This window comes from Trachemys scripta, chromosome 2, assembly GCF_013100865.1.
Source record: "Trachemys scripta elegans isolate TJP31775 chromosome 2, CAS_Tse_1.0, whole genome shotgun sequence".
NCBI classification, from domain to species: Eukaryota; Metazoa; Chordata; order Testudines; family Emydidae; genus Trachemys; species Trachemys scripta.
In genome coordinates, this window is record NC_048299.1 from 76,317,387 (window position 1) to 76,333,824 (window position 16,438).

At 40.7% G+C, this 16,438-nt stretch overlaps 1 protein-coding gene across 1 annotated transcript in view; it reads right to left on the reverse strand.

The window, feature by feature from the left end:
• MRPL3 (mitochondrial ribosomal protein L3) overlaps positions 1 to 16,438 on the reverse strand; it is a 67,590-nt gene that overhangs the window by 14,510 nt on the left and 36,642 nt on the right. Inside the window, exons 8-9 of the mRNA XM_034760918.1 lie at positions 11,176 to 11,253; positions 9,038 to 9,115 (exon numbers count right to left, since the gene is read on the reverse strand). Of these exons, the coding sequence (XP_034616809.1) occupies positions 9,038 to 9,115; positions 11,176 to 11,253 (156 nt within the window). The remainder of the gene's footprint in view (positions 1 to 9,037; positions 9,116 to 11,175; positions 11,254 to 16,438) is intronic.

The window sequence follows — 16,438 nt, forward strand, 5'->3', positions numbered from 1 at the left end:
GACACACATCAAGAGTTCTTCTTTGTAGATTAACTGCTCCCACAGTTATTGTTCTTTAAAAGATTCTGTGGCTGCATGCTAGCTTAGGCAACATGGCTTGAAAGGCTCCCCAAGGCATGGCTACCTTAGCTCTACTGTGTACTGAAGCAAAACTACTGGGGGTGCCCTTACCGTGACATGAGACATTGAGAAGGAAGCAGAGAACATTGAATGCCTGAGTCCCACACCCGCTCACGTGTAAAAAATATTATAGGGAGAAATGCCCATTAAGGCACGTGAACAACCTTAACTCTGCATGGCATCAATACAGGTAGAATTAAGGTTGTTCAGATGCATTTCTTATCTTAACATATTGGGATTTCTTTTACAGGTAACCTTAATTCTGAATTTCCTGGGTTTACAATGCTTGGGTTTGGAGATAATTACAACATCCCTATAATATTTTTTACACTTAAATTACTGATATGTTCTCTCAACTTTAACTCAATCAATGTAGTTTTTTGTCTGGGATATCTACTAAAGTTTCTATTAACTTTATCTACCCTTTAACAATAGTATTACAGTTAGAGTTTACCATTTAATAACAGCAAAAAGGTAGACTGATTCCTCCTTCTTAAACTTATAATGTGTAAGTAGGTTTGCTTAGTGTTTGCAAGAATCCATGCTTTCACTATATGTGATATATATCAGTACAGTAAGTCCAAAGGCAACTGTGTGCCTCAACAAAAGATAAAAAAAACACCCTAAATTGTAATACCTCCTCAGCTTTTACAAAACCCAATTAAAAAGGAAATAGTCTTGTGCTTTCCCTTAAAGGATATAACAGATTAACTTGTGTATAGGGCAAAGGAGATAACTCCAGAATCGTGAGCTCCTAACAGAAGAGATTCTGCCTCTTTTCTTCTCAATTACATCTGTGGAACAGCCAGTAGTTCCAGTCCCTGTATCTCGGTAAGAGGAATAGAAGGACATAGGTATTACCTGAAGTAAGTTGCTTCAGTAATCACAAAATCCCAGTTTGTAAGTGTTCAAACTCATTTGTATCAGAAAAGTTTTTGCGTTCTTGCTCAAAGAAGTTTTTTTTTTTTTTAAATCTTCTTAGATCTAAGCAAGGATCTCTTTTTAAGTGACAAAGCAAGCTTTTCTAGCTGACTCGAAAATTACTTTGTCAAAGTTATTTACCTGCATGGTTCAGTGTAAAGTATAAAAGGCAAGCCCCTTTCTAATTAAACCAGGGATTCACCATCATTCAGTTCTGAGACTTTGCTCTTTCATTGCTGAAAACAAGGTCTGAAAAATTCATGTGATTAGTCGGATTCTGGTCCCATTGTGGATACACGGATTCATATATATCACACACACACACACTCTATAGCCGCAAGGTGCACTACAAGGTGGTTTAGTAGTTGCCAAGCAACAGATAGGGGCTCTAGTACACTATCCCTTTCCTTTTTTCTTAAGAAAAAATGTTGCTATTATGTTCCTGCCTACTCGGAGCTCAGATGAAGAGGGGTTCCCAGCCACCAAGTGCTTTAGTCTCATTCAATAAGATTATTACAGGCAGCTTGTACTGGAATCCAAAGCAACCTATGAAAAGTGGTGACCCAGGGCAGCTACCCCTGCCATAAATCCAAACTACTCTAAATGTGTAAATGTAGACAAAGAATCCCGGAAAGAAGGCAGGAGATGGGCTCTAAATAAGGGGAAAAAAGTGTAGAGAGGTTAGTTGAAAAAGAGAGAGAGAAAGGGAGAGAAAATCCATGCAAGAGGTATTCCATCGAATGAGGTTAACAAATGGAGATTTCAAAAAAGGGGACTTATTCTACCCTGTCCTTAGGATGTTTATTCAGATGGGGGTAAAGGAGGTATCTGAAGCAACGAGTTGGATTTATGACTACAATTAACCTCAGAATGAGCGTGGGGACTCAAGCACTAGGTAATATCTAAGGAATTAGTTTTGATTAGGTATCTGTAGTTACCACACTATGGTGTTTTTGGAAAATTCTTCCTAAGGTAGAACCAGCAGACCTAGGAGTTCTCATCTACTGCGTGGCTACAGACATGCTTCAGGGCTATGTGGCAGACTCAATGTATTTGGCAGCCTCTCTTTATTTGGCATGAAGGGCTTAATTCTCAGGCACAGCACTCTACTGGACTTGGTTATTGCTAATTAAACTGAAGTTAGTTCCCTATTTTATCAGATTCACTCATTGATTTAATATTCCCCCCTCCCAATTGCTGAATGTGTTTGTGCAGGTGATTTTTATATTTGTAATAACTGTATACCATACCAACTAAAGAATGCTTTAATGTCAAAGGAATCAGCTATTTATTGCCAAAACCAAGGGTTTAAAATACTAAGTTTGTAGCATTTATGGTTGTAATGGTTAGTCTGAAACAGTTTTGAAGTGTGAATTGGCCCTATTCTTCTAAATCAAGTGTTGACCCTGAAGTCTAATGATTTCAAATGATTGCAAGTGCAACATGTACTTACTTGGCTGTTCCAAAATGTGTACTTGCAGACATCTGAAACTTGGTGGAAGTTAAGGTTACTTCTCTATGACTTAGCATATTTTCAAACACAAGTGTGCAGTTACATGTAATTTGCACATGATTAACAGGCTGTACGCAAAACTTGAATACTTCCACATGTAAATTGCCAAAAAAAGGAGAAATATCAAAGCAGTCCTAAAAGTACCTTGCATCATATTTTCCCAGAATAAGACCCAGTAACATTACTAACTATAAGGCAGACATTTTGCCTTTGATCTTTGTGCAAGCTTCCAACGCACATCAGTAGGTGTCATCCATGGTGCACTAACAGTGTAAGTATAAAAGGAAAGCCCCTTTCTAATTAAACCAGGGACTATATTAAAAATTTAATTCAGTATTCCACTGACTGAATTTGTCATCAACTGAAACAGGTAATGTAACAAATACCTATCCACTTAGATTGCCACCACAATTGAAATTTGTTATCTTGTTCACTTATAGGTTTCCATGCATTTGTTTTACTAGATGTGCTAGTATGGTTTGGCTGAACAGTTTTCAGCTTCCTGTTAACAGTTTTGCTGACTAGAGAAGCAGTGCTGTCTCAAGGACTTTTTAACATCTTTTTGGTCTACTTTCAATAGCAGGGCTGCTTTTAAAGGAAAAAGGAGGCAAGAAGTCCAAATGCAAGTGGGAATACTGTATAATCTAACTGAATGTGACAGCTCAGTAAAGAAAGGAAGAGACAAGGGAAAAGATCCAATCCTGAGAAGCAGCATGTTGCACTTACAGTCCACTTTTTTCAAAGAGAATAGTAAATTGTTCCCTACTGTAGCCCGTTGTTTGCAAGTTTAACAGTGCTGGGTTTTAATAAGACTTATCTGATGTAAATAAAATGTGATTCAAAAGTTAATATTGCAAAAGGACAAACAAGCTTGGTTATTTTATTTTTTTTAAATGCACCTTCATATGGCAGGTGATTTTTCTTTAAGCAACTTAAAGCCACTGTTCAGAAAATGAATCTGTAGGATCAACTTAGAGTGAAATCTGACCTTAAAGTCTATGAAAGCTGTAGGCTGGCAGAAAATAGAATACAATATTCTGAGTCTCAATGACCTCATAAAACAAGGATTCAAGAAGAACCAGTCTTGCTCCATTTTTACGGCCACCAGACATTTATTGAAGATACCCTGTTGTTATTAAAACAAGACAAGACAATGGCACCCTAGGCGAAAGCAGCTTCCTCTATGAAACCAGAGCTGAAACCTTGTTAGTTTATATAGGCTGTGTGAAGTGGCCTCAATATTTACTATTTTGATCTAATAAAAGTTCTCTGGAATTGTGTGCACAGCAATAAGGGCTATACTATCAAAATAACTATCCAAAGAATGTTGATGACTGTCTAATAAATGTTTTTTCCCCAAAATATAATGATTTGCTTTTTTTTTTTTGTTTACAAAAAGCTGAATGTTCTTGATTGAACTCTTTGCTGGATAATCTGAATCTGTCACAGGCCCAGGTTAATCCATCAAGCACGTCAGATCTGACCTGCACGTTGGAGTCCAACACTCCATGGCTTGAAGAGTACCAATTATCATAAGCGTTCTTTTGGATGATAGTACGGTGTAAACTGTCTTTAGAATTATTTAGATACAATCATTTTCAGCCATCTATCACTTTTTGAAGGCATCTTTTCAGAAGAGCTTGCAAAATATAATTCTCTCTTCAACTGCCAGGCTCATACATGACCTTTCAAGGCAAGTGACCATCTAGACTATTTTCTTCTAGCAGAATCTCTCTTAGCAAGTACTGGACTAAGGAGAAGAAGAAAATAGAGCCTTACGGGGTGACAGGACTGTTTCTTAAAATTATGAATTTTAAAATAGTTTTCAATATCAAAAAACTATACTATTTAACCCATTCTAACATAGCATGTTGTGCATTTGGTGCATACCTCCGGTATCTTGATAGCCTATGAGCCTTCAACTGCCTAAGGAATATCCTGCTAATGCACTCTGTGGTATAGTTAATCACTATGTGAAAACAGAGTCTTGTAAGTTTTTTAAAAATTGAAAACCAACTAATATACTACAACAGAGTTTGTAGTAAAATGCTAAAAGAAAATAGACAGACAATCAGTCTGTAGCCCAAATACCACTAACTCTCCTCTAAGGAAAAACATTAAAGCTATTTAATCCCTCCCAATTTAAGAACTATAGAGTAGGAGATCTGCACCAAGCTCAAGAGTGGAATATCAGGTGAAATTTTCAGAAGTGCCTGGAGTGGCTTACGAACACCCACCCTTAGAAAGTCAAGAGGACATGTGCTCCTAAATCAAATGGGTACTTTTGAAAATCTCACCCACAGACCTCATTTAGTAACTAAGCTCTAGAGGCTTACTACTGTAGAGGGGGTCAAAAAAAGCAGCAACAAGGCCAGACACTACAACTTACAGGAAATCTGTCTTTAGTCTTATAGACGTATGGCTGTGTGAGCTCTCCTAGTGAGAATAGCCTTGCTCTGCAGTATAGGAGATTTTAATTGTCAGAAAGGCTTGTTACAATTTGCTGGCCTGTAATTCTCATTCTTTGCTATGATAACTAAGCAAAAGTGTTATAATTCGGAAAGGAAGAAGCACCTACTTGACTCAAATAAGGGCTGAATCCTTCTTGGGAGCTACCTCTTGTGAGGTACTGAGTAGAGATGGGCAAAATTGTTTGAAAAAACAATTTATATTCACCTAAAATGCAGTTCAGTCAACCTGAAACTCTTTGCAAATTTGACACTAATTCACCCAATAGTTTCGGCCAGAATTTTTTTTTGGAGGGTGGGGAGGCTAGATTCACAAAATGGCAGGAAGAGGTGGTGATGGCACTACCTACCCATTTTATAATTTTTAGCCCAACCATTAGAGCACTCACCTGGGCTGTGGGAGATCTGGGTTCAATCCCTGCTCAAGGAGCAGGATTTGAACCTTAACCACAAGGCTGAAGAGTCATTTCTTCTAGGTCTCTCTGGCCTAATGACTACTCAGCTATTTCATATAAAGTTGAACTGCTTTAGGGGAGAGAGAGAGAGAGAGAGTCTCAGAATACCCCATAGTATGGTAGTTAGGAGACCAGAGTTCAAACCCCTGCTTCGAAATGGGGATTTAAACCCAGGTCTCCCACATATGAGGTCCGTACCTTAACTTGGCTAACTGTTATAAGACCGGTATTACCACCTCCCCCCCATTTCATGAATCTAGCCCTTTAAAAATCACCAAGACAGGCTTTTTTAATTTGGTTTCACCCAAACAGATTTTTTTAAACCTAATTTCTCAAAATTAACAGCAAACCAAAAAAAAAAATGTTATTTGCCCAGCCCCAGTACTGAGAAATTTAGTACATCTTCCCTTCTCGCATATTTCATTGTTACTCATAACATTTTAATGAAAGAAAATTTAAAAGGTTTACAGATTCCTGGGGGAAAAGGTCAAAGTATTTTATAGCTTCTTTCAGTGTTGAAAGGACTATCCTTAATGGTCTCTCACCAGTGTTAAAGTTGGATCTAAGTTTATCCAACGAATATCTTAAAAACAAAACAAAAACAAAAAAGCCTTTGTACAGTACATGCATTCTCTCCCTGCTCCCCCCTCTTTGGGGAGTAGGGAGATAGATAATTCAGTACAATAGATCCTACAAAAAACTCCACAGTTTTTCATGTAGAATTAACTAGAACATTAACCCAGGTAACATGATTCCATTTTAAAAAGCTGTTCCATTGTTAAATACCAATAGATCTGTAAATTATTTTGCAACCCAATATCATGCTAAACCAGACCTCAGTCAGATTAACACCATTTATTACTCTTTCACTTACAATTCTTTATGGTTCAAGGCCCTTGTTAATAGCAATGTAGAAGAAAATGCAGTGCTAAGTACATTACAAGTCTAATCTTTAATGTCATTTAGTTTAAATAAAAAATGGGAGCAAGAGCTCACAAGGTGTTCAGATTCTGTGGTGAAGGGGCCATCTATGTATTTACCAATTTTAAATATATGTCTCGTTCATGAAGATGTGACCTAAATGGAAGATCTTTTGCAAAAATATATTTTAGTTCAAAAGAGACAATTCATAGTTCTCATGTAGTGGTATCATTAAATAGGAGCATAAAGACATGGTATGATATTCATCCACCAGTTACATACAAGGTCAGACAAATTAAGACTTAAAATTAATGGCCTGCAACAATATTACACTTAGACTCAGACTTTAAGACCAGAAGGGACCATTGTGATCATCTAGTCTGACCTCCTGCACATCACAGGCCAAAGAACCTCACCCATCCACTCCTGTAATAGACCCATATTCTCTGGCTAAGTTACTGAAGTCCTCAAATCATGATTTAAAGACTTCAAGTTCTAGAGAATCCACCATTTACTCTAGTTTAAATCAGTAAGTGAACTGTGCCCCGTGCTGCAGAGGAAGGGCACCACGCAGAGAGAAAAAAAAGTTATAGTTTTAAAATGAAAAATTATTTGCACCACAGGCCTAAAATTACCACTTCTCCCACTCTTATTTCATTAAATCTCAAACCCATTAACCATAATGATATCAACCTCAGTTGTGTGTCTCAGGATGGACAAGAACTGCTGAATGCAGCCGGAGAAAAGACTGGTTTTTCCATCTGTTTAAATTAATGAATAATCACCCACAGTTACAGTCCCCAATACTGATGTCATGCCCACTACTTTTGGAGAGAAGTCTAATTTCTCTGCCTAAAACATCTTTCTGGACATCTGTTTAATCCCCCCTCACTAAAAAAATGAAGACCGATTTGCGTAATCCATCTCCTAAAATAGGAAATGAGGTCATATCCAAAGCAGGGTTCAAAGTTGCCTCAACTGTGAAATAATTTTGTGACCAAAGTCAGAAAAAAAGACAAATTGATGCATTCGCAAAGGAGGAAAAAGTGTGATGAGAAGCTATTTTTTCCCCTCACAGAAAATGAAACATTTCCCTTCTAAAGTGAGGTGTTTTTTGGTTTGTTTTATTAAAGCAAGCAAAAAAGTCTGTAATGCTGTTCCACAAACAGTGAAGTACCTATCACAAACTCAATGCCCATAATAGAACATATACCAGAAACATTAACTTCTTAATCACAATATTCAAACCTTCTGACTTATTAACTCAGATTTTCAAGAGGTGGATTACTCAACTTCCTCTGTCCTGACACATTGTAAGTATATACTGCGCAACTAACACCTGGCAATCTGTCCAATTGTTATTGCTGTCTCTATGGTCACTGATTTTAAAGGATATGTCTACACAGGAATAACACACCTGCAGCTGGCCTGGCTGAGCTGACTTGGGTTCGCACGGCTCAGTCTCTGGGGCTGAAAGAAATCAGTGTATAGACATTTGGCCTTGGGCTGAAGCCTAAGCTCTGGGACCCTCTCGGGATGGAGGGTCTCAGAGCTCAGGCTCCAGCAAAAGGCAGAACGGCTACACATATTTTGTAGCCCTGCAGCTTGAGCCCCGTGATCCTGAGTCACCTGACCCGGACCATGGGTGTTTTACCTCTATACAGACGTACCCAAAGACTCTCAGTACCTGGTGATCTACTCCAATTCAGAGGAACTGGCTTAATTTCCTTCAGGTAGCAGATATCTGCAAGTACCTATTTACAATACACTTAGGCAATGTCAGAAAGAAAGGCATTAAGAGAAGTCTATTTTGAGAGTCCCTAAAGTCAGTTAGTTTCTGACTTGCCCATGCCTTGTCTTTTATTTCACTATTATGGCTTACAGAATTTTGTATGCCTACTTGAAATGCACATGTTCAAACTATTACGAGAAGTCAGACTAGATGATCACAATTGTCCCGTCTGGGCTTGGAACCTATGAATCCCGAGTAGATCTCATGGGAGTTTGAGAACAATTCCTTAAATGCTACAGAAAATGGCAATATTCTGCGCATGTTAACTGAAGAAAAACATCCCATGAACACTAGCTGCCCAGTTTCACCTTTACTGTTCTTCAGAAAGCAACTCTGGAGAAAGACAAAAAGGTAGCATTCCAGTTCCTGCCATGTATGGTCAAGAGACCAGATTGCTCTTAACCTGATGCTAACTGCACTTCTGTTCATTCATGCTCAGTACAGCTCTCAGAACAGGTACCTTGAAAAGCTCACTAACCAATCCAGTGGCTCAGTTTAATAGTGATAAGCCGAAATGCACTAGACCTAAGCTACTTATTACAGAATCATATTCCTGGTGTGTTAATGTACTGTAGGCTAAACATCGATAGGCATTTCCATTACAAAGCAAAAACTAATCTGAATAAAGGGCCTCATCATTATCTCTATTGATTATTCCCCATTCCAGTCCTAATCTTGCTCCCATTAAATTCAAAGTGCAAGGTCAGATCCTAAACAAATGAAGAGCACAAAACTATTTTCCACTTCAAATCAACTTTCAAACTGGAGAAAATGTAGATCACAAAAAATAATGTCAAGATTATGAATAGTAACTTGATAAATGAAAGAACTTGAGAAACAAACGTACCTTTACCAAACAATTTTTGTGACCTGGGACAGAACCATTTACATAAATAATGTTGTGCTTTGTGTTGATCCTCCACACCTGCAGGATTAAAAAAATAATTGAAACCTAAGCATTTTATTATGGTTTCAGGATTTATTCCATTTACTATTTATAGCCAGTTAACAGTTGTTCATAAGACAAAAGGTGGTAAATTTAAGCGGTTGTGGAGTAAAATATAGCTGCGTAATTGGGATGCTTATGCGATGTAGGAATATATTTTAGAATATATTGTGTATGCATGCAAAAGGCATACGTATGCCCACGTTCAATGGCAAAATGAAGTACAAACGTGTTAGCAGCAGCTGGGACTCTGGGGAGAAGAGGTGAGACTGAGCCTTTTATATTATTTGTCCTAAATTTGCCCCAACATTTTAATCAAACTCAACTTTGAGCTGGCACCTCTCAAATGCGTTTGAGGCTTGAACCATAAGGCAATAGGAGCCTGTCCGTCGACTTCAATGAGCTTTCAATCAGCTCTTGAAGCTTAGATCTTCTTCCAGAAATCACAATTTTACTTCAGTCTCTCTTCCCATTATAGTGAGAGCTATAGCAAAACCTTGTGGGAGAAATTAGCAGGACAAGCAAGCGTCATGGAAATGTTATTGCAAACACCTGCTAATTTTTTAAGTACTTGTGAAAGTGCTGAATTGAACATCCTGAAAACATAAGTTCTCTACTTATCCACCAACCACGTACAGCACAGATAGCAGCAGCACAAGCTTCCCGGCACCACCGCACTAAAACACTTCTTGTACTATCTAAAGAGGTCTCCTGTATGGGTAAGCGTGTCTTCATTCTCATTTAGTGCTGTGAACATGTGTGCACCAGGAACTGGACAGAGACAATGACCTCATTTGATACAGGGCAGCCATCAGATTGTAAGAACTTATTGCACTGCTGACCTGGCCTGGATCTGAACTAGAGCTGGCACAGGCTCTAAGAAGTCAGCTGGTAGCCTTCCAAAAAGTACTTTTCCTGCCCACCATGCAGAAAGACAGTGAGGTGTACACCATATGTGCTAAAGCCTCACCTATGACTCCCATCCCACCTCCAAAAACCCAAGCCCTTAGGATGTGTGTACATGTGGAAGCAGAGCAGATGCCTTCTTTTTAAGTTACAAGATGAGGATGGAGACTTGTTGTTTGGGCCTTTTTGGCTCTCTCTTTCATGGTGCAGTTATGCTGACCTAGTTTGGGTTCTGACTGAAATGTGATATTGCATTGTGGAGTGTTTCCCCTTTTCAACCCAAGCAGCTAGTCAAAGATTGGGGCCCCGGGGATGTTCCAGGCAGGAGTAGGAAATGGTGGTAGTGAGGTATTTCTTTGATGACATTTTATTTATAAAGAATGTACAAAATCCTGTGTCACTGAATGCACAAAGAATCAAATAGCAGGAAACTGCTTTTGTTCACAGCACCAACAGCACCTCTCCCCACATTTCTTCCAGGGTTAGATGCTGTGTTTTCAGCTGCTCTGCTTCTCTATTCAGGGTGTTCTCGATTTCTAGGTGTTCTGCCTCCCTTTACCCCTCCCTTCCCCACAAACAAAAATATACTCAGCAAAAACTTCTGGATGGGTTCACATTCTTTCGTGTCTTAGGCCATGTCTACCAGTAGACAGACTACAGAGGCACATCTGTACCAATGCAGCTGTGCTGCTTTAAGATCTCACGTGTAGCTGCTCTATGCCGAAGGGAGAGAGCTCTCCCGTTGACATAATTAAACCACTCCCAATGATCAGAGGTAGCTATTTTGGTGGGAAAAGCTCTCCCGCTGACATAGCACTGTCCACACCGGCACTTTTGTTGGTGTAACTTATGTTGCTCAGAGTGTTTTTTTTTACACCTCTGAACGACATAAGTCATACAGACAAGAGTGGTAGTGCAAACATAGCCTTAGATGGGGGGCTTCTGATTAACTGAGCCTGACAGTTATGGCAATTAAAGGATGCGTTCACACCAAATCTGAAAGAAGTTTGTGCTCCAAGCAGTCACCAGTACCTGTCAGCATGACATGGGTGTTACAGCAGCTGCCAAGCCTCATTATCTGACTGAAATAGAGTGAACTCTCTCCACACGTGACTACTATATTTAGAACTCACCTTTAATCCAAAAGCAGTCCTGTAGATATTACCCATTTTCCCAGGCATTTTTGTTCCACGGAAAACTTTGCCAGCAGCCTGTATCAAAATAGGGCCAAAAATTACATACTTACAAAAGGTACCATTGCAAATTGAAAGGGGTATATAAAGCTTCTTGGCAAAGTTCAGAGGGGTAAGGAAGGGAGATAGCTACATTTGTTAACGTAGACTGTTTCACATATTGGACAAATTGACACCAAGAGGAATCTCAAAGATGGGGTTTGCAGTGTTGAAGATCTCCATTACTGAGTAGCATTTGTAAATGCTTCCGACTGGTGTGCAAAGTTTGTGTGTTAGCAGAAATAGTGTAGATTCACTGTATTACGGCGAGCTGAGACTTCCTATGCAACGTACAATACATTGTCAAGATACAGAGAAACAATACAGGATGCTCCAGCCTTGACAAAGAGGTTTACAGATCAGAGGGGACATTCTCACTCCTGCCCCTGCCCCTTTACATCAGGTAAAATGGTCAAAAGGGGGTAAGAGAGCTCTAAAAGCCCTCTAAAAAGACGATTCCCCTGCCACAAGCCCTCTGGAGGCAGATGTAAGGCTGCCTTCCAAGGCCCCTTTGATAAATCCTGGAGTAGGGGATGTGCCAGAGAAGGGCTGCTGCGTGCAGCACTGCCACCTATAGCACAGCTCGGGGAGGTTGCTGTAACTTAGACTGCTTTTCAGGACTCTCTAAATTACCTTGTGGCCCATCCCAAGACCCTACAGCAGCCCAGGATCAGGAGGGTGCAAAAATGACTTAAAGTCCCTTTAGCCCACTTCACCCTAGTCCGAGTTCTGTTCTACGTCTTCTAGATGTAGAGCAGAGAATCTTACCCTTAGTTTCTTTTTCTTTTAATAGGAAGGTATGTTTTCAAAATGATGCCACCACAAACCAAATACTAGCCGGACCCCCTTTGTTATTTGAAAGTTCAGTTGGGCATCTTGGCACACTGTGTATTGTGCACAGAAAAAGGTAGAAATAAAGGCAGTAATTTTCACGTTCCTTACGTAGCCTGTGCCAATAGTGATGTCGGAGTACAGTTCTTAGCAGGAAACAGAAGTCAGTTAGGTGACAAGAGATGAAGGTTGTCTCCATTTTCATACCATCATCTAGGATTCTCTGCTGCTTCCTTCCCCTTCCATGTGCATTTGTAGTGTTTCGCTTTTTCTTTAACTTGTGTCAAAGACATGAGCCCAGAGAATCAACTGCAGTAAGGCTAACGGGGAATGTTCCTGTACTCAACACTGAAATGAAACCCACAGTAAAAATGGTCCACGTGGATAGGCAAATATGATCCAACATCATGGACATTACTTCGCCCTAATCATCTTATCTTCTCCCTTTACTTCTTAGTTTCCTATTCTAGTTCTATTTGTTTCATGAAATTACAAATGGCACAAACCCAGATGAAATTCAAAATACCTACACAAGAGTTACTTTAGGTTTTTTAATGATTAGTACCAACTGCTAAACAAAGTATTATATGGCCAGAAAAATAAAATTTTCCAGCATTATATGAAAACAAATGCCAGAAGTAGAGCTTAGCAGCCCAATTTGCAGTTGGAATGGAGGAGATCAATACTAGTTGTTCTTATAGTCTTATGTGGCCTGTCTTGTGCAGCAGAGTGTCGTTTTGTTCCTGAAGTTCTCTCAAGTGTCATTAATCATTTCATCCATTCTTCTGAACATTTTTTTTAAAATCACTCCAGGAAATAATAATAATAAAAAAAAAGACGACGACATAATCTGGTCTCAGTACAATGGCTTTGTTGGTCCCAGCTCTGGTTCTCCGGTATTCGGATAATACAACTGTTTCATATAACACCTAGTTTGGTCCCAATAATGTGCCAACTTCACATGTCCAAAGTTTCTATACTACATAAAATTACTGTAAATTTACATTTAATTAGAAGCTTCTAACAGTAAAGTCCAGACCACCTATCTAGGGCCTGGTCTACACTATGAGTTTAATTCGAATTTAGCAGCGTTAAATCGAATTAACCCTGCACCCGGCCACACAGCGAAGCCATTTATTTCAAAATAAAGAGCTCTTAAAATCGATTTTTGTACTCCTCCCCAACAAGTGGAGTAGCGCCAAAAATCGATATTGTCATTTCGAATTAGGGTTAGTGTGGCTGCAATTTTGATGGTATTGGCCTCTGGGAGCTATCCCACAGTGCGCCATTGTGACCACTCTGGACAGCAATCTGAACTCGGATGCACTGGCCAGGTAGACAGGAAAAGCCCTGCGAACATTTGAATTTCATTTCTTGTTTGCTCAGCACAGGAGAGCACAGGTGACTACAGAGAGCTCACCAGCACAGATAACCATGCAGGCCGATAATCAAAAAAGAGCACCAGCATGGACTGTACGGGAGGTACTGGATCTGATCGCTATATAGGGAGAGGATTTAGTGCTAGCAGAACTTCGTTCGAAAAGACGAAATGCCAAAACTTTTGAAAAAAAAATCTCCAAGGGCATGATGGAGAGAGGCCACAATAGGGACTCAGAGCAGTGCCGCGTGAAAGTCAAGGAGCTCAGACAAACCTATTAGAAAATAAAGGAGGCAAACGGTCGCTCCGGGTCAGAGTTGCAGACATGCTGCCTCTACGCCAAGCTACATGCAATTCTAGGGGGGGCCGCCACCTCTACTTCTGACCGTGGATTCCGAGGCGGGAGTAATCTCATCAGCCACACCTGAGGATTCTGCGGACGGGGAAGAGGAGGAGAAAGAGGACGAGCTTGCAGAGAGCACACAGCACTCCGTTCTCCCCAACAGCCAGGATCTTTTTCTCAGCCCGACTGAAGTACCCTCCCAAGCTAGTACCCAAAGACCATGAGCCCATGGAAGGGACCTCAGGTGAGTTTACCTTTTAAAATATAAAACGTGGTTTAAAAGTAAGCGTTTTTTAATGATTAATTTGCCCTGAGGACTTGGGATGCACTCGCGGCCAGTACAGCTACTGGAAAAGTCTGTTAACATGTCTGGGGATGGAGCGGAAATCCTCCAGGGACATCTCCATCAAGCTCTCCTGGAGGTACTCCAAAAGCCTTTGCAGAAGGTTTCTGGGCAGTGCAACCTTATTCCGTCCTCCATGGTAGGACACTTGACCACGCCATGCTAGTAGCAAGTAATCTGGTATCATTGAATGACAAAGCCATGGCATTAAAGGGTAGGCTGGGTCCCCAAGGATAACTATAGGCATTTCAACATCCCCAATGGTTATTTTCTGGTCCGGGAAGTAAGTCCCTTGCGGCAGCCGTAAAAACAGAGTAGTGTTCCTGAAGAGGCGAGCGTCATGAACCCTTCCCGGCCAGCCCACGATGTTGGTGAAACGTCCCTGGTGATCCACAAGTGCTTGCAGCACCATTGAAAAGTACCCCTTGCGGTATATGTACTGGGTACCCTGGTGCTCCGGTGCCAAGATAGAGATATGGGTTCCATCTATTGCACCACCACAGTTAGGGAATCCCATTGCAGCAAAGCCATCCACTGTGACCTACACATTTCCCAGAGTCACTACCTTTCGTAGCCAAAGCAATCACTGAGCTGCTGCTATTTGCATCACAGCAGCCTCGACAGTAGATTTGCCCACTCCAAACTGATTCCCGACTGACTGGTAGCTGTCTGGCGTTGCAAGCTTCCACAGGGCTATCGCCACTCGCTTCTCAACTGTGAGGGCTGCTCTCATCTTGGTATTCTGGCGCTTTGGGGCAGGGGAAAGCAAGTCAAAGTTCCATGAAAGTGCCCTTACGCATGCGAAAGTTTCGCAGCCACTGGGAATCGTCCCACACCTGCAACACTATGCGGTCCCACCAGTCTGTGCTTGTTTCCCGGGCCCAGAATCGGCGTTCCATGGCTATAACCTGCCCCAGTAACAGCATGATCTCCAAAGCACCGGGGCCCGCAGTTTGATAGAATTCCATGTCTATGTCCTCATCACTCTCGCCGCCGCGCAGATGTAGCCTACTCCTCGCCGCCTGGTTTTGCAGGTTCTGGTTCAGCATAAACTGCACAATAACGCGTGAAGTGTTTACAATGTTCATGACTGCTGTCTTGAGCTGAGCGGGCTCCATTCTTGCAGTGGTATGGCGTCTGCACTGTTCACCCAGGAAAAAGGCGCAAAATGGTTGTCTGCCATTGCTTCCCTGGAGAGGGGGGAGGATGTACCCAGAACCACCCGCGACAATGTTTTTGGCCCCATCAGGCATTGGGATCTCAACCCAGAATTCCAATGGGCGGAGGAGACTGCGGGAGCTATGGGATAGCTACCCACAGTGCAACGCTCTGGAAATCGACGCTAGCCCCGGTACATGGATGCACACCACCGAATTAATGTGCTTAGTGTGGCCGCATACATTTGACTTTATACAATCTGTTTCCAAAATTTGAATTATATAAATTCGGATTAATCCCGTAGCGTAGACATACTTCCTTGAAGTCCATTCCCTAGGGTATGTAGAGAAATCAATAGCATGGTCTTTATTTTGGCATTGAATGCTACAGTTTGAAAGATTTGTTAAATAAGGATACAAGCTAGTTAAGGTCAAGAAGCTAGATGAAATTCCACTGTAAACCCTTCAAGTCATCAAAATACCAGCTGGATCTTTGGAAGATAAAGCAAAATGCCAAAACCCTTCCAATCTAACATCGAAATGTTTGGCTTGTGACAATGGTTACATAAATGAAATTATAAAGCGATTTCAGATCCCTCTTAGCACAGATTTAAGAGTGGATTTTATTTCTCCCTACTTTGTTATAAAACATTATGTTTAGTAACATCTATTAGCTAAATTTAAAAAAAAAATTATAAAATGATATTAACCCTCATGCACCAAGATACACCTCTACCCCTCTATAACGCTGTCCTCAGGAGCCAAAAGATCTTACTGCATTATAGGTGAAACTGCGTTATATCAAACTTGCTTTGATCTGCCAGAGTGCGCAGCCCCCCACCGCCCGGATCACTGCTTTACTGCGTTATATCCGAATTTGTGTTATATCGGGTCGCGTTATAACGGGGTAGAAGTGTATAAGGAAACTACTATTGCCTCAGGTTAGAAAGAAAGTTCTATGGACATGTTATTCCATATATTGTCCATTATGTATCTGTTTGCACCTTTCTCTGAAGCATCTGGTACTGTCAGACAGGACACTAGACTAGAAGGATAATTGGTCTGTTCTAGCATGTCTACATACTGTGAAATGGTTTGTTTTAAACACACAG